Here is a 16,116-nt window from a genome sequence, read left to right on the forward strand (position 1 = left end):
ATCGTGTCAATTTTTTACGCGCAAGCCCACGGCGACATTTGTAACAAAATTTTGTTCGATGTAATTTCATTCTATAAGTGACAATTATTTGATACCCGAAACCTTCGTTTGATCGATAGTTCAACGAAGAATGAAATAAATTAACGTTTCTGCTGTAATTTTTCAATCTTAATCGATAAATTTTAAATTCCTTAAAATTATTGACGAAATAAAAATTGTCAAAAAAAAATTTTGTAGAATCATTTCGTATAATAAAAAATTATTGTTGAAATTGATGATAACAAGATCGTCAACATTGATTGCAATCTAAGTACAATTTTAAACTATTGTCGTAAAATTAAATTGTATAAATTGCATCTTTACTAGGAGCATGTACTACGAACATCAAATGAAAAGTAATTAAACGAGCGTAAACGAATGTGAATGAACCAATTGAATAACCTCAAGGCCATTGAGATTTTAACCCCACTATTCCGTTGGGTTATCCCTACCACTCCACCTCTGTTTGCACAAACCTACCTGCAACGCCCTCTATCGCTTAGTATGGAAACACATGTAAAACTGCAAAAAGGAGAAAGTAGTTTGTGACGTCATTTACAATCGGGAAAGTGGCTTTCAGCAGCTCGTCGAATTTGCTTCTACTTCATTTCCTTTGTGTAAAAGTTCCTATATATCCAACATCTCAATCGCATCTTAAGTAGCGTCTTCCTGCTAAAACGCCAAATGTTTTAAAAGAGGAAATAGCTCAACGTACGAATTAAATAATAGCTCGATTCCTTAGTAACGATCTCTATAACGTGTCGTAAACTCCTATTTCCTCGTAAAAATAACGATCGATATAGATCACTGGTTTAAACGGTACTACATTACGCATTTATAATTAATTAATCGTATAATACGAAGTTTTCAGAATATGTCAAATTGTCTTTTCTATCGTATAGAAGTAAATCAATTTTTAATCTATTTTTGTATTACACGTTTCTAAACTGACGCAGTAGTCTTTTTAAACGATTTTCAAAAATTGGAGTAATTTGCTATTAGAAAATATTTTCTGACACGTCATTTTCGACCATGTTCAATATTCTACGTGCATGTTAAAAGCCAGTAACGACGTTTATTTTTAATTTTAAATCTCTACCTTCGACATTCGCTGACTTACTTTTGGCAACGTTTAAACAATTTGTTTAAACGTTGCATTCCCCTTTATACATGGACTTTTCGAACACGAGACCGAAACGTGCTGTTTTCGGATCAATTAATATATAACATTTCATAAAATGAAACGTTTCGTGAAAATAATTTTCCTCTTTTCGTTTAGTATAATTAGTAAGAGTGACAAATAGCAACGGTATAACAGTTTTCAAATTTTATTATGTTAAAGAAAGTTACACGCTGAAATCCTTATAAATGCTTGTAAAGAAAATCTTTGGATATAATTTCAACAATTTCACATTGTTTAAAAATAGATTATTTCCCACATACTGTAAACAACAATTCTTAAACTACGTATCTCGAAAACTCAATTCACAATAAACGTTAGTTTCAACTTTTGCGTAATTTCAACGTAACCGACAAAATATATACATACTATAATAGTACGTATAGCGTGAAACAGTGTAGCGTAGTGTTGTATTTATATGCATTGTAGATGTGGGCGACGCAAAACATCATTGAAAAACATAACCTTAGAATTGCGATATTTATTAGCCCAATGAGATGATTTTGTAAGTTAGCGTGATCGAAATTATAAAAATGGCAGGTAGCATGAGACAATTAGAGGAACGACAACTTTCAGCTGAAGTAACGAAAATGCAATGGTCACCAAAAATGGATCTTTTAGCAATTGCCAATGTAAAAGGTTAGATTTTCAAAACAGTAAACAACTTGGAGTTTATCAATTACTTAAATTTTTCCAAAATTCACTTGATATTAACTAATAAGTATAATGCCCAATTTTACTTCTCATGATCATTTGTAAATCTTAAACATATTTCTACAAGTACAACAAAGAGTATTGTTTTATTTAATTCTTGTAGGAGAAGTTACCCTTCATAGATTAACGTGGCAAAGGGTATGGTTATTGAGTCCACAAGAAGAATCTGATACTTTAGTGAACTTAGCGTGGAGACCGGATGGAAAACTTCTTGCTGTTTGTTATGAAACATCCAAATTAGTATGTCTTGTAGATATTGAAAACAAAAATATTATTCATAGAACAGAAATTAACTTGCTCAGTGGAATTACATGCATGACATGGTTGCCATTGACAAATCTAGAAAATGATAGTTCGTTAAATAGTAACAAAGCAAGTATGCTACCAATGGGAGAATATCTTCCACCTTTACCAAGTTTAAATAGAAGTTTTGGTCAAGAACCTGAACGCAGAGAATTCTTATTTCAAACATTAGATATACTTTTTGTAAGTTCATTTATGCATAAATGTCTTAAAATATTAATGATGTAGTTATTATATGCAATTTAATTTTCTAGCTTGGTTTGGACAATGGAAATGTTGCAATGTACGTGTTTGGAATGTTCTACTGTGGTACAATTTCTGTTGGTCTTGGTCGAATATTAGAGATTAGCGGCGGATCTGGTAAACCAATATGGATCACATGGAAAGACAATAGTGGCATTAAAGTGAATAGATTGTGGTGTCAATTGCTAGAACAAAATACTGCATTTTTAAAGGTTGTTTGGATAATACAGTTTATAATTTTATTTTTAAAAATGATAAATTACCTACAAATTCTTTATTTAAATCTAAGGTAGCACAAGCTCAAGCTAATATAGAATATTTGATGGGTTATCTTTCACGCACGTTAATGGCAATTTCTGAAGCATGGGAAACAATTCTCTTGGAAATGGATGAAAAGCTTGCACGGTATGCAGAAACAAATCCACCTGGTGGAGTGGCTGCAGATTTCTTAGAACTATTAATGATTGGCATACCGACTCAAAATTTGGAAAATTTTCTATTGCGAGATTTAACTGAAAAAGGACTGAAAAAATTAGGACACAGTATTGAAATGTGTTATAGTAATATACAGGTATAACATAGAACTTTCAATTTTAAAAATCATAGCATATTGTAGTAATGGAGTATTATTTTACAGAAATTAGTCTTAAAAAATTTAACCAGTGTTGGAATGGCATTAGTATATCAATTGGCTGAAATGAGAGGAATGGTGAGACTAGGTGGTCCATATGAATTATTGGGACTTACAGATGAAAATGTTATAACTAATGCTCTTCATGCATCAGAAGCTTTTCTAGCAAAATCTTCTGAAATTCAACAAGTAATAGATCACAGCATGCGCGATTATAAAGCCTTTTTTCGGTATGTTTTAAAAATTAAAAATGCTATCAGTGATATCTTTACTATTTCGGCTTTTTTCTATAATTTAAGGTGGCTGTATGTTGTCATTCTGAGGCTAACAGATGAAAGAATACCATCTGAAGTAAATCGAGTCAGTCAACAAGAATTAACATTTATTGCTGAATTTTTGCGTGGTTTTGACAAAACTGAACCAAATATGGGAGGTAGAAAGGGAGTGAATCTAGAAAAATTGGGCCAGTATTTACGACGTGAAAATTTACAAACTTGCTTAACCCCCGAAGGAAGTGAATGGGCCGCTATGCTCGATGAAAATCAATGTTTTCGTGATCATCCGCTCATAGTGAAACAAGATCTTAATTTCTCATTATTGCAATCCCATGCAAAATTAATTTCTGCCATACTTAATGTTTTTGGAGAGGCTTATCAAGGCTTAGTTGATCAATTCTCTATATCAAGCATTGCTTTGGCACCATCTATAGCATTTACATCTTCCCAAATTGTAACAAGTGATGATGGTCTATTAGTAGCTACATGTGATGTTGATCATAAAATATTACGACTTTTTAAAGTTGAATGTTCAAATACAGAGCCTGTATCGCTCAGTTTTACATCAGGAATGATAGATGTAGATCACAGATCAGGTTTGTTTATTTATTATAAATATATGCATAATAATTAAATTTTAAAAACTAACTATAACATATTTTATTTACCAGAATCTTATATGAAAGTTTACATGGATGGTACTGTAGTTGATCTACAGTTTTATTCCCAGGAGTATATCAGCTTATTATTGCTAAATAAATATATCCAAGCATCATTCCTTGTGCAGTTACCATTGAACCATTCTCGAATTTTTGAAAATCAAGATAAAAATACAGTTACTTTAACTGATCTTTTAGGTAATGGTTGGCCGCGTCCTTTCCAAGGTATTTCTGCTAGGCTAGCAGTCAGTGGTGCGCGAAAAGTAGCTGCTGTTTTAAGCGAAAATAATAGGAAAATAAGATTATTAGAAACTGAAGTAGAACCTGAAGAAGAGGAAGATGAAGAAGACGAAGAAGGTGGAACTAATGATAATATGTTAGACACTGCACATGGAACAGCTGCAAATGTTTCTCAATGAAATTGCATACATAAAAAAAGGTTTAGAGTATGATCGATAAAAATAACACAAACATAGGAGCGAGATATAAAGTGAAAAATAGTGTTATTATTTTATACTTGTTAAAGTAATGAAATATTTGACTAAGGGATTTAATCATCATTTGTATGTACAGTAATGTATTATGAATTTTAATCTAAGAAGTATTAGTTACAACTATGTTATTAAGTATTTACCTTTCATGTGTGAATGACATGACTGAAAGTTTTATATATGTACATGTACATAAACAATTCATAATTCCATACGTCTTTTTGATGTGATATTTTATAATCTACTATAAAAAAAATTGCTTTGTATAATGAATCACAATGTTGTTTGTTATTTTTGCATTTGTCTCAATACTCTTGGAAAATCGATGTCAAGAGCTGAATTATCAATACCACTTTCCTCAATTATTGGTGTGGGTAATGTAGGAGCAACACTGACATTTGGTGCATATTTTGCTGGTGAATTTTCCCTTGATTCTTCGAGATCTATAATAATGATTTTCCATGATCAAATATACTAATATGATTTTTAGTTTATTTTTTATTTATGTTTATAAATTTACGCATACATACCGAAAAATCTGTGATTTTGTCTTCTTTTCCTTGTGATAATGAAAAGAACAACTGCTATTGCAACAACTACTATCATAGTTGCTGCCATTCCTCTTAACAAATTTGTCTATAAAACGAAATATCCAAAGAAATTATTAAATAAAATATGTTTATTACATAAATATATTTGAATATACCTCAAAATCATTTTCCCAAACATCTTCCCAATCTTTCTTAACAATCAACTCAACAACATGAATATTGATAGCAGAATGATCTGCTATGCCTTTTGAAACACACTTATAGAAACCAGATTCAGCTGTTGATACACCCTGCCAAGAAGACCTTAATGTATTAAAACTAAAAACATGTTATACTTATATGCATTTGTTTCTGTTCATGATTATTAATTACCCTAATAAAAAGTTTTCCAGTCAATACTTCATAATTGTACTTGTTCTCATCCATGGGGTTTCCTGGTCCAATGATGCGTCTATCATCAGTGAGTTGCCAAAACATGAAACGATGATGATCATCGCTGCTTAAACATGGAAGTTCAGCTAAATGACCAGCTGGAACCTCTGTTACAGTAATCGTACCATCAACAAATCCAGTTTTCAATAATAATACTGATAAACAGAAAAGTGTCAAAGAGTTTACATTCATCTGTAAAATAAAATCAAAGAAATTAGAAAATGATTAGTTCAAATAACAAATAAAGTATATAAATCTAAACAAAAATAAATTTTTGTATTTAAATATTATTTTAATAGTACAATTTATAATTTTATCTTCAACCTTTTTAATTTGTTAATTGTTATTTTTTTTAAATTTTTAATTCTAGTAATAATTGAACATCAAATTTTAAAAGATAGTTTTTAAATCTTCTACCTGTTGCATGTTTCTTATGCCCACACTTTCAAGTACGGTATGTATGAATACGCCTATTAAATTGCTATTACTTCAAATTATTATAACAACACACACTGTATATATTCTTTATGTCTTCACTCAAACAAATTAAATGTTAAGTCGAATAAAACTAAGACCATAATAGAAATATAAGAATACTGTATAACTATGTCACAGAACTCCTTTTACCATGAACTGTGCTAGCAAAATGTCTTATGTTGTTAGCGCATCTTATTCTATTATACAATTACATTCTAATTTTACCTTTAAGGTAAGAATTTCAATACCATAAAACAGGTTCTAAATGTGACAGATGGTTGCTAGAGCAATTATTCTATGCACAATGGAAGCAGAAGTCACTTGTCAATGAACCACATTGCATAACTGTGAAGATAACTGTGTATAGTCTCCCACTGTTTTTATGTTATACTTTAATATTTAAATATACTAGTATAAAGTAATGATAAGCATAAAAATCACTGTTTCTAAATGATGGCAGTCTTATAAACTAATGAGAAAGCTTCGATAATGAAGCCGCTGTAGAATTACTTATTTATATCTTTGTCCTATTCATTCTTGTGCAATAGAGTATTTATAGTAAGCTAGACTGGCATCTTGTGACTACCATACCATTTGAAAGTATACTATATATTTCTTTACTATGACTACTGCAAAAACAATAATATATACTCAATATAAGAGAAAACTCAATGTCAAGGCAATATTTATATATATTCAGACCTTTTATCATTATTTAATATATGTACACATATGAGTTACTACAAGGCATAACAGAATATTATTGCTACATTTTAATATATATTCATAAAGTATAAATCACACAGCCTTAAATGCTTTTATAAATAAAGTAATTACACTATTTTTTTAATATGGACTGAACACAAATCATTATTGACAAAATAAATCAGTATAAATTATATATTATAAACACAACAACTTACATAACTGATTAGCATTTAAATGTAGATTCATATAAAATATGGTGAATGTTGCAGATGTGTGAGAATCTTTAAATTAACCATAATCTAGCTAGTATCAAAATCGGTGCTGTTGTATCAAATGTATGAAAACATCAACTGCCAATCCTGGAAGAAGAATCCAAAGTGGTGCCAGAACAACTTTCGCTGGTAGAAACCAATGAGGTGCTTCCAATTTCAAACATATCAAAATTTGGGCACTTAATTTCATAAATACAGCAGTTATGTACCATACCTAAAAAGAAACTGTCCTTAACCTTCATAAACTGAAATTAATACCCAGTTCCACCAAAATTTGTTGTATATATTAAACAGTAATAAATGTTAATTTTATATTCTATATTATAATGACAATTTGTAATTATTATTTAATTTCTTATAAAGATCTTAAAAGCTAACATATTGATTATTTAAAAGAAATTAATATTATTTATAACATAATACTAGTTTTTCAAATGCCTTTCTCTCAATGTATATAATAGTAATAGTAAAATAACACAGAACATACTAAAGCACACAATTGATTAAAAAGTTTATTAATTATCAATTTTATTTGCAAATTAATTGATTGAATAACTTACAATTTATACAATAATAAGTATAATGCATATCAATTAAATGTAGATTTTTAAGAATAAATAAATTTTACTGAAACTGGATATCTGTCAAGAAAAAAGTTCATCTTTTTTCTTTTAATTTATCCTTTCTCTTACAACTTACTTCACGACGTAAATTAATAACACGTTCATTTTTGCAGTGAGAAATCATATTAAAAACTCTATAAATGAGAAGAATATGATCATATAACCACATCGGAATGAAAACTATAAACCAATTCCATTGTATCCTCTGATCGAGTCTCAAATCAAGTAAAATCAGAAAAATTAACAGAATGAACCATGTAAATAATGCACGATGTACAACTGCCATTGAAGTATAAAATTAAATGCGTAAAAAATCATGAGACAAAATGTGATCGCGGAACTATATAATCATATTGCAAATTTGCCGATCTGTTTACATCAACACTTGATATACCTAACCTCTACTATCGACGAATTTATGTGCTATAACAAGTTTCAAGATGTCGCTACTTGCTGAATAAACGAGTTATCAGAAATTAATATTATGCAAATATAATGCGGCATTCCAATATTTTTTAAGAATAAATATATTGTTAGTTTATAATGATTTTTTTAATTTAATCATAGCATTTTCTAACATTATATATACGAAAAAAGATACAATTTTTTAATCAAATAATAAAAGAATTATTATAAAAGTCATAATACAAGGGCATGATTTGATACTTTTTTCTCCGTGTTTAAAGAAAAGTGAAGTGTATTAGACAAGATATAAAACATTTCTGATTTATTACAATATTTATAAACAATACATGCTATGTAATAAACCAATATATTTATATGTATATATATAAACTATAATACTTGAATTTTTCATATGTATCACTAAAAAAATTTAATGCAAGTGTTACATAATGCAGTTACATAGATTATCGAAAGATAATATGCTATCTGCAATAATGTCCTTCTGACCTGAATATTTCATCACCCGATAGAAAAATATCAAAGTCAAACTCGTACGATCATCCAGTCAAGTACCAGTTTCAGAGGCAGAGTGCTCGTTAACATTTTTTTCTTCTACAATTTACATCAAATATTTATTAATCGTTTAAAAATGATAAATTGTTTATGTCTTTGAAGTAATGATATAACAGGTGGTTACTAAGTGCTACATTCCTGACATTCGTGAAGATAGAGTGTAAATATTATAATAACTATTATGTCTGAACCAATGAACAATACAACATTGGACAAATCTTATGTGCGTATATTTTATATAAAAAAATACCATTTTTTTTTATCAAATTCAAATATTCGCTATATCAGTATTTGTTGGTAAACAGAATGTCATTTTTGAATAACCAAAGTCATATTGTATGTTCAAATAAGGTCAAAATATTTATAATATGTAATGTACCATATGATAAATAGTTATACAAGGTGTCTCAAAAGTTTACATTTTTCTTAGTAAAGTCGAATAAATCTCAAGGACGCATAATTTTAAAGAATTGTTACCGTGATCATTTTGATAAACATTTATATTCGTTTGAAAATGTTTATCGTTAAATAATGAAATTACTTATAAAATCAACAATTTATTCAAAACAACAGAGAGGAAACATTAATAGGTGTCAATGTAAACAGCTGTAGTCAGTGCTACTATCTCTTTAGTGAATGATCCTTATAAATATGTAACAAGAATGTGTAATTTACTGAGTACCCGCTTGATCACTTGGTCAGCGGAAATGGAATTTGTATTGTTTTAATGTAATGAAAATGGATTAAACGTTATAAAAGTATAATTCACGAAACATTTGTTACTACACATTTGTAATTGAAGTTTCTTACAGATTATAATTATTTCTAATTAATATGACTTTTTTTAATAAAATTGTGCACTATAAAAGTGATTAAATGGGCGGTAGTGTTTCATTATTGAGAAATGTACTTTATACGAATTCTGGAAAGGCATTGAATGATTTCATTGTGTTATCTGTGCAAAGGTAAAGAACACATTTATCCCGCATATGTAATACCTCTGGTAATATAGCTATAAATACGTTGAAATAGTAGTACTGTTCTTAGATCGAGAGAAGTAAGATCTATTTTAAAGGGTAGCGCCCTGTGTCTGACCCCTGTAAAGCCGGTGATTTCTCGAGGCGTGCACGTAAAAATTCGGTCTAAGACGTTTCCACAAGGTTTCTTATTAAGTATACAGTCCTAGGATTGGTGCTCGTTCTTCCAATAAAAATATTTCTTTTTTTTATTAACCCCAACTGTAACCGTACTCTGTAAGGTTACGATCTTAGCCTCGTTCTCTGCATTCTTTCGCGAAGGTTCTAACCACGTGCGGTTTGAGTTACGATGCCAAACTTACGACCACTGGTAAGTTTGTTTGAATGAAAAAGGAAACTAAAATGACGCTAAATTTCGTTTTTAAATTAATTGTTTCAGTTTAGAAAAGTAATCGTTTTAGGGGTTAATAAATGACCTAGTCGAGAAATCGATTTCATACTCAATGTATTATTTTACATTACGCAAAAGTTTTGGTAGTTTCTTTATGTGTTCGGAAGGAACTTTTGAATTGTAAAAGAGATCCCAACATTATTCGTAAGCTGACATTTATGTCTACATGAAATAACATATTTGCAAACTGAAGTCTCATTCAAGTCTAGGATTTATGAATCTTTTTGTTGTAGACAATCCTTATGAACAATTTTGAATTCTATTTTTGTTTTCATTCTGATGCAATTGTTGGCTTTTATTAAATTTTTGTGATGAAAATGACTCATTTAATATTTATTAATAATTAACTTAATCCTTACCTTAAGAATCCTAATAACAATAACTTTCAAGTTTATGTCATATTCAGTAATATGTGTAACATAATAATTACAGTTGATATCTTAAGTTAAAAGTCAAACAAAATAATTACTTTATGAAGTAGTCATTCTTATAGCTTATGAAACAGTAAAGGATTTTATAATATCTACAAGTATTACATAAAACTCTTTAGAAAATTAATTCTTAATAACATAATAAGAATTAAGGAAATTATGAACTATTTTTTAGATTTTACCAGTATTGGCTGCAGTGGGAACCATAGCTATAATAGGATTAGCAGTTAAAGCTTACAAATGTTGGAATAGCGATAAAAAAAAGAAATCTCCAATTCTACTAGCTGATCCAGTTGTAAAATATAGCTTGCCATTAATTCAAAAGGACATATTAAGTCATGATACAAGAAAGTTTAGATTTGGTTTGCCAACACCAGATCATATTCTAGGATTACCTATTGGTCAACATGTACATTTAACAGCAAAGATCGATGGAGAAGTTGTTATACGTTCTTATACACCTGTTTCAAGTGATGATGATCATGGTTATGTTGACCTTGTTATTAAAGTAAGTAAAAAAGTAATAAACAGTAAAGAATTTACACTTTAATGCAGGAATTTAATATTTAAAACTTATGTTAAGGTATACTTCAAAAATGTACATCCTAAATTCCGTGAAGGAGGAAAATTATCTCAGTATTTGGAAAACTTGAATATTGGAGATACTGTTGATTTTAGAGGACCTTCTGGTCGGCTTGTTTACAAAGGACATGGAAAGTTTTCTATAAAAATTTTAAGAAAAGATCCACCTGCAGAATATAATGTTAAAAAAGTATGTACATTATTAATTTAAGTTTGTAAATGTATTTTACAATTACAAAATTTTGAAAATAAATATATAATCTTTTATGTTAATGTAGGTTGTAATGTTAGCTGGTGGCACAGGAATCACACCAATGTTGCAATTAATTCGTGCTATGGTAAAGGACCCTACAGATGAAACTCAATGTTCTTTACTTTTTGCTAACCAAACAGAAAAAGACATACTTCTTCGAGAAGAATTAGATGATATTGCAAAGAATCATCCTAACAAATTAAAAGTCTGGTATACAATAGATACTAGTGATGAAAATTGGCCATACAGTACAGGTTTTATAAATACAGAAATGATAGAGAAGCATATGTTCCCTCCATCATCTGATACAATTGTTCTTATGTGTGGTCCACCTCCAATGATAAACTTTGCTTGTAATCCTAACCTTGATAAACTTGGATATGATCCAAAATTACGATTTGCATATTAAAGCGACATATTTATTTTATGTTGCACTCAAATGTAGAATGCATTCATTTTATTAGTATGTTCTCTCATTAAATAAGATACATGAACCTCTTTGCAAAGACAGCATTTTACATTTTATTTATATTGATTACCTAGTAAATGTGCAGTGGTAGTTCAAAAATTATATTTGTGCAATATCAATAACTACAATTATTGATACTATACACAATTAATTCATAAATTACATAATGAATTGTAATGCACACAAGAATATTAAGTACTTATTTCAAATATTCAAATTTATTAAAGAAATGTTTATGATTAATATTCAAGTACGCTAAAAAGTAATACTTAATTGTTTATACAAAAATAATTATTCTTTATGGAATAGGGACAGTAATATTTTGTAATTCCATATTTTCTATAAATACGATTGTTAATGGTTTTTGATTAAATTTTTTAATTTTTTATAAAATACATCGTCAGTGCAGAGCTTTAGTGAGAAACACTATATAGGTTAAAGCATTTATTGATGTTAAACCTATTGTATTGTTATAAAAAATGATGATCACAAGTTCTTCAGAATGTTTTATAAATCCTTATCATACTTCCTTTCCAATTGGTAATGTAAGATGTGTAGTACAAAATGACTACATATTGCATAATTCGAAGGATAATTAGTGTATTGATATTAACTAACAACTCGCAATTAATATTTGTTTATTAACAAAATGGATAATACTTGCAGCCAAGTTGTTGATAATCTAATTATAATTCGTATCACGAAGAAGCAGTGCAAACGAAATTAAAGCAATGAAAGAGTACAATGGTTGCAATTAACAATATCCACGGTCCTTCACGCGCTTTCTGGGCGCCGCTCGCAGAATATCATCCACACGTAAAATCATTTCTGCCGCTTCTGCTGCACTAAGTAAAGCTTGCCTCTTCACAACCCAAGACTCTGTTATTCCTAACTGCTTCATGCATCCCACTTTTCCTTCTTGCATATCTATTAAACATTAAAATATTATTGACTACTTTTATTTTGAAAAATCTTTAATAATTATATTTATAATATACCAACATACCGAGACCCATTGTATTCGCGCCAGAATTGTGTGCAGCCCGAAGTTCACTGACAAGCTGAGCTGAATCATACCCAGCATTATCAGCAATAACGGTAGGTAATTGTTGCAGAGCTCGAGCAAAAGATTCCATTGCGACTGCTTCTTTTCCAGGAGTAGCAGCCGCTGCGCTCATGACGGCACAAGCCATTACCATCTCACTACACCCTCCACCATAAACAATTCTAGATTCGCGTACTGTAGCTGCTAATACGCAAAGAGCATCGTGCAAAGATCTTTCTGCTTCATCAAGAATTTGTTGTGTGGCACCTCTAATTACTACCGTACAGGCTTCTCCTAAAGGAACTCCAGAGAATTTTAGCAGCGTATCTTCACCTATCATTACCTATGAAAACATATTGATTTTTAAAAGTGGTGTACGATTTTAATTAAATTTTAAAAGCATACCTGTTCGATGAGAGCACATTTTCCAAGTTTCACCATCTCAGGATTGTCAAAAGTGCTAACTATTTCTCCACCAGTGACAAGAGCCAGTCTTTCAATACCATCAAAGTCGGCATGCTCGATAGCCATAATATTAGCATCAGCAAACAATTGTTCTGGATAATTATAAATTAATTGTCTATTAATAAAGACGTTGCAGCCGTGTTTTATAATTTTCTCAACTTTATCCTAAATGTAATATAATTATTAGACAATTGTTGGTAATTAAATATAAATTTTGTACTTGTGCACAGTAGTTTATATAATCACCTTCATTTTCTCTTTTTCAGCTGCTTCTAATTCTGCAATTTTTGCCATTGAATCAACTCGAACTCTAGATCCAAATACCTACAACCCAATGCACATATGAGTACTGCTGCTGAATTTAAATGTCATTACCATAAATTTACATTTCTATTTTCTTTACTTTGATTTTATCTGTATCCATAGCAGTGTTAGCTATAAGTATACGAGCATCGGTCACTGTTTGCGGTTGATGTACACCAGCCTTTTTATCTAGCAAAAATCCATCATCAAGGAAGGAAGAGGATAAAGTTGCACCCCGTTTCTTAATCACTTGAATAGCTGACAAATTGCCAGAACCTTTAAGGCGTAATACAGCATCCACTGCAAGCTTACTAAAATGCTCTTTGTATTGAGACAAAATTTTTGAACTCAAAGTGGTACGTGCAATATTTAATAAATCTTCGCGGAAACATTTAGGATCTGCTGAATTATCAGTTGCAGAATTTTTTAAAGCTTCTCGTGCCACATTAGTTGCTTTTCTCCAACCAGCTATTATAGTTTGCGGATGAATTTTTTGATCAATTAATTTCTCTGCTTCTCTTAATAATTCAGCAGCTAGAATGAGAAACAATATTTTTAAATATTAGATTTTATACTAACTCTTGGTATTTGACTATAATCTATTTAATCTAAAGTAATGCATCATTATAAATAAACAAGAAAAATAACATTATAATATACAAACCAAGGACAGTTACAGAAGTAGTACCATCTCCTACTTCATCGTCTTGTACACGAGATATGTCCACCAAAATTTTAGCAGCAGGATTATCCACACCAACATTTTTAAGAATTGTTGCACCATCATTAGTTACCTGAACCTGTCCTGCGGATCGGCCATGAGCCACCAATAGCTTATCCATACCCTTTGGCCCAAGTGTAGACTTTACCAAATCACCAATAGCTATTGCACCTACGAATAAACTTAACCTGGCAATTTCTGCCTTCTCTTCTTCCGCTTCATTCTTGAGAATCCTAACTGGATTTAAGGACACCTACAAATTCATTTTTAAATTCATATAATTATTGTTACTGTTAATTGCAGTAAAAATTTATGGTATATACTAATTCAATTAAAATGTTTTATTTATTGCAAAATTTCATTGCATCTTTATTTTTTATTGTTTAATAATGCAATGACATTAATATGCTTGTTTAATGCAATTATTAATGCATAAAATGTTTATACGCTAACAAGTGTGCTTAAACTTTAGAAGTTTAATTTTACAAAATGATTTTTTGCTGCAAGAAATGAATATGAAGCTATTAATTGAGAAAACTATTTAATTAACACACGTGCATCATTTGTCACTTCTTCATATACGAAACCGGGCAATAAAAATTAGCCCGTTGTTATTTTGATTTCTGATAGTGTTACAGTATTATTACTTTATGATAAACATTAGGATATTCAAATTACTCAATTACCATTTTGAATCACTGTTAAAATGATCAAACAATTTATAAATGAATAAAGTTACTTCAACACGACAGCAAAGCACAATTACAAAGAGTTATCGTTCTCAAGATGGCGCTTTTACCTGAAACTTCAAGCAAATACTGTCTATGTGTTTTCCGTTGTAGCGATTTCTGATTGGTTACTTAAGAGACTGTAGTGTTGGAACGAATCAGAAAGATTCTCGGGAAATAGAATGTGCCATTGAGAATTAAGTATCAAAAGAAAGCACCGAGAATTTTCTGTGATACATATATGTAGATGGCGCCATTGCTCAGTTCGCAATCATTACGATTCTCAATTTAATTCCTTTTAAGGTTCGTAAGAAGTATTACGATTGGAATTGTAACATAGATGTTTCTTTTTATTAAAATTAAAACGTATATTCTTACCATGGAGCACTTCCTATGAAATATTTTTTTAAGTGGTGTTTAAAAAAAGTTGTGTAAAGGAAATATTCTTTAAAAATTTGTTTAATAATACGTTCAATATTAGTCGTGTGTTCTAATTATTTTGCATTAGGAAACACTGACTATTATCGATTGTCATTGAAATATTAAAATGTATTGGGATCCTTGGCTTTTGTAAAGTAAAATGATTATATTTATTCGAAGTTAAAGCAAACTTTCTTAAATTTTACTATACAGATACAACATTTGCGAGTGAGAGCATTTTATGTTAAAATAGATGCTTCCTCTTGTTATCCGCACACAGATATCAATTTCCCGGACGTTAAATTCATTTGAGAATACGTTGCATTATGAAAGTTTGTCAATATCATTATCACGGCTGGATGTATAGTGTGTTGCCAGCTGTCTAACTTGATTACACACACTTTATGTACCTTCATGATAATATTTTATGGTGTTCATAATTTCATGCAACAACTTGTTAAAACGTAATTCTTATTATGTAATTACAAAGAAAAAGGTAAAACAATTATTTTTTAAATATGTTTGTTTAAAATTAGCCATAAGTACAATACTTTTTATTATATTTAATTATAACATAGTTTTAAAAACATTGTTCATTATTCAGCCAGTCTCTTCGGAGATTTAAATTTCACTGACCAATCTGGCCAAACGCGTGCTCGCTCGCGCGCGCACCTTTAAATAACGGTCTGCATTCA

The 16,116-nt window shown here is 29.9% G+C and overlaps 5 protein-coding genes and 1 long non-coding RNA gene across 14 annotated transcripts; 3 read left to right on the top strand and 3 right to left on the bottom strand.

Annotated features, from left to right (window-relative positions):
• Positions 1–614: 614 nt before the first annotated feature.
• Positions 615–5,463, top strand: Apc4 (anaphase-promoting complex subunit 4). Of its 5 annotated transcripts, XM_076322782.1 has the most exons (9): positions 679–858; positions 1,382–1,535; positions 1,649–1,858; positions 2,037–2,419; positions 2,491–2,691; positions 2,769–3,050; positions 3,117–3,340; positions 3,410–3,981; positions 4,057–5,463. In XM_076322782.1, the coding sequence occupies exons 3-9, from the start codon at positions 1,753–1,755 to the stop codon at positions 4,461–4,463; spliced, it is 2,175 nt and encodes a 724-aa protein (XP_076178897.1). In that variant the 5' UTR covers positions 679–858; positions 1,382–1,535; positions 1,649–1,752; the 3' UTR covers positions 4,464–5,463. The 5 variants fall into 5 exon arrangements, with proteins under 5 accessions (XP_076178898.1, XP_076178897.1, XP_076178895.1 ...); XM_076322783.1 differs by lacking the exons at positions 679–858; positions 1,382–1,535 and adding an exon at positions 615–656 and having other exon boundaries at positions 1,760–1,858; XM_076322780.1 differs by having other exon boundaries at positions 1,467–1,858.
• On the bottom strand, positions 2,491–7,071 carry LOC143152531 (uncharacterized). Of its 3 annotated transcripts, none has more exons than XM_076322789.1 (6): positions 6,919–7,071; positions 5,459–5,710; positions 5,242–5,376; positions 5,066–5,171; positions 4,679–4,978; positions 2,491–4,314 (listed from the first exon to the last, which is right to left on the bottom strand). In XM_076322789.1, the coding sequence occupies exons 1-5, from the start codon at positions 6,931–6,933 to the stop codon at positions 4,824–4,826; spliced, it is 663 nt and encodes a 220-aa protein (XP_076178904.1). In that variant the 5' UTR covers positions 6,934–7,071; the 3' UTR covers positions 2,491–4,314; positions 4,679–4,823. The 3 variants fall into 3 exon arrangements, with proteins under 3 accessions (XP_076178904.1, XP_076178906.1, XP_076178905.1); XM_076322791.1 differs by lacking the exon at positions 6,919–7,071 and adding an exon at positions 6,221–6,509; XM_076322790.1 differs by lacking the exon at positions 6,919–7,071 and adding an exon at positions 5,936–6,158.
• LOC143152533 (transmembrane protein 60) lies at positions 7,036–8,021 on the bottom strand. The gene is made up of 2 exons (XM_076322792.1): positions 7,675–8,021; positions 7,036–7,200 (listed from the first exon to the last, which is right to left on the bottom strand). The coding sequence occupies exons 1-2, from the start codon at positions 7,882–7,884 to the stop codon at positions 7,177–7,179; spliced, it is 234 nt and encodes a 77-aa protein (XP_076178907.1). The 5' UTR covers positions 7,885–8,021; the 3' UTR covers positions 7,036–7,176.
• A 528-nt stretch (positions 8,022–8,549) lies between these two features.
• Positions 8,550–12,036, top strand: LOC143152530 (NADH-cytochrome b5 reductase 3). Of its 2 annotated transcripts, none has more exons than XM_076322787.1 (4): positions 8,550–8,799; positions 10,611–10,943; positions 11,019–11,207; positions 11,296–12,033. In XM_076322787.1, exons 1-4 carry the CDS (start codon positions 8,758–8,760, stop codon positions 11,677–11,679), a joined length of 948 nt encoding a protein of 315 aa, XP_076178902.1. In that variant the 5' UTR covers positions 8,550–8,757; the 3' UTR covers positions 11,680–12,033. The 2 variants fall into 2 exon arrangements, with proteins under 2 accessions (XP_076178902.1, XP_076178903.1); XM_076322788.1 differs by lacking the exon at positions 8,550–8,799 and adding an exon at positions 9,769–9,923 and having other exon boundaries at positions 11,296–12,036.
• Positions 8,911–9,765, top strand: LOC143152532 (uncharacterized). 2 transcript variants are annotated; one of them, XR_012993589.1, is made up of 2 exons: positions 8,911–9,541; positions 9,612–9,765. It is a non-coding gene; the product is annotated as an uncharacterized LOC143152532 (long non-coding RNA). The 2 variants fall into 2 exon arrangements; XR_012993590.1 differs by having other exon boundaries at positions 9,002–9,541; positions 9,624–9,765.
• A 324-nt stretch (positions 12,037–12,360) lies between the features above and the next one.
• Positions 12,361–15,089, bottom strand: Cct2 (chaperonin containing TCP1 subunit 2). The gene is made up of 7 exons (XM_076322785.1): positions 14,960–15,089; positions 14,217–14,526; positions 13,653–14,086; positions 13,496–13,573; positions 13,190–13,414; positions 12,746–13,127; positions 12,361–12,666 (listed from the first exon to the last, which is right to left on the bottom strand). The coding sequence occupies exons 1-7, from the start codon at positions 14,960–14,962 to the stop codon at positions 12,494–12,496; spliced, it is 1,605 nt and encodes a 534-aa protein (XP_076178900.1). The 5' UTR covers positions 14,963–15,089; the 3' UTR covers positions 12,361–12,493.
• Positions 15,090–16,116: the final 1,027 nt, after the last annotated feature.

Source organism: Ptiloglossa arizonensis, chromosome 11, assembly GCF_051014685.1.
Source record: "Ptiloglossa arizonensis isolate GNS036 chromosome 11, iyPtiAriz1_principal, whole genome shotgun sequence".
In the NCBI taxonomy this organism is placed as follows: Eukaryota; Metazoa; Arthropoda; class Insecta; order Hymenoptera; family Colletidae; genus Ptiloglossa; species Ptiloglossa arizonensis.

Bases quoted from the DNA above. Each gene is read 5' to 3' on its own strand.
- LOC143152533 (XM_076322792.1), bottom strand. From the start codon at position 7,884: ATGGCAGTTGTACATCGTGCATTATTTACATGGTTCATTCTGTTAATT. The intron at 7,201-7,674 runs GTAAGTTGTAAG...GGTTAAGGACAG, and splicing joins TTATTAATTTACGTCGTGAA to TTTCTTTTTAGGTATGGTAC.
- Apc4 (XM_076322782.1), top strand. From the start codon at position 1,753: ATGGCAGGTAGCATGAGACAATTAGAGGAACGACAACTTTCAGCTGAA. The intron at 1,859-2,036 runs GTTAGATTTTCA...TAATTCTTGTAG, and splicing joins AGCAATTGCCAATGTAAAAG to GAGAAGTTACCCTTCATAGA. The intron at 2,692-2,768 runs GTTGTTTGGATA...TTTAAATCTAAG, and splicing joins AAAATACTGCATTTTTAAAG to GTAGCACAAGCTCAAGCTAA.
- LOC143152530 (XM_076322787.1), top strand. From the start codon at position 8,758: ATGTCTGAACCAATGAACAATACAACATTGGACAAATCTTAT. The intron at 10,944-11,018 runs GTAAGTAAAAAA...ACTTATGTTAAG, and splicing joins ATGTTGACCTTGTTATTAAA to GTATACTTCAAAAATGTACA. The intron at 11,208-11,295 runs GTATGTACATTA...ATGTTAATGTAG, and splicing joins CAGAATATAATGTTAAAAAA to GTTGTAATGTTAGCTGGTGG.
- LOC143152531 (XM_076322789.1), bottom strand. The intron at 5,377-5,458 runs GTAATTAATAAT...TCTTCTTGGCAG, and splicing joins CTGGAAAACTTTTTATTAGG to GGTGTATCAACAGCTGAATC. The intron at 4,979-5,065 runs GTATGTATGCGT...TCATTATTATAG, and splicing joins ACAAAATCACAGATTTTTCG to ATCTCGAAGAATCAAGGGAA.
- Cct2 (XM_076322785.1), bottom strand. The intron at 14,087-14,216 runs GTTTGTATATTA...TTCTCATTCTAG, and splicing joins TACTTCTGTAACTGTCCTTG to CTGCTGAATTATTAAGAGAA. The intron at 13,574-13,652 runs GTAAAGAAAATA...ATTGGGTTGTAG, and splicing joins TGGATACAGATAAAATCAAA to GTATTTGGATCTAGAGTTCG.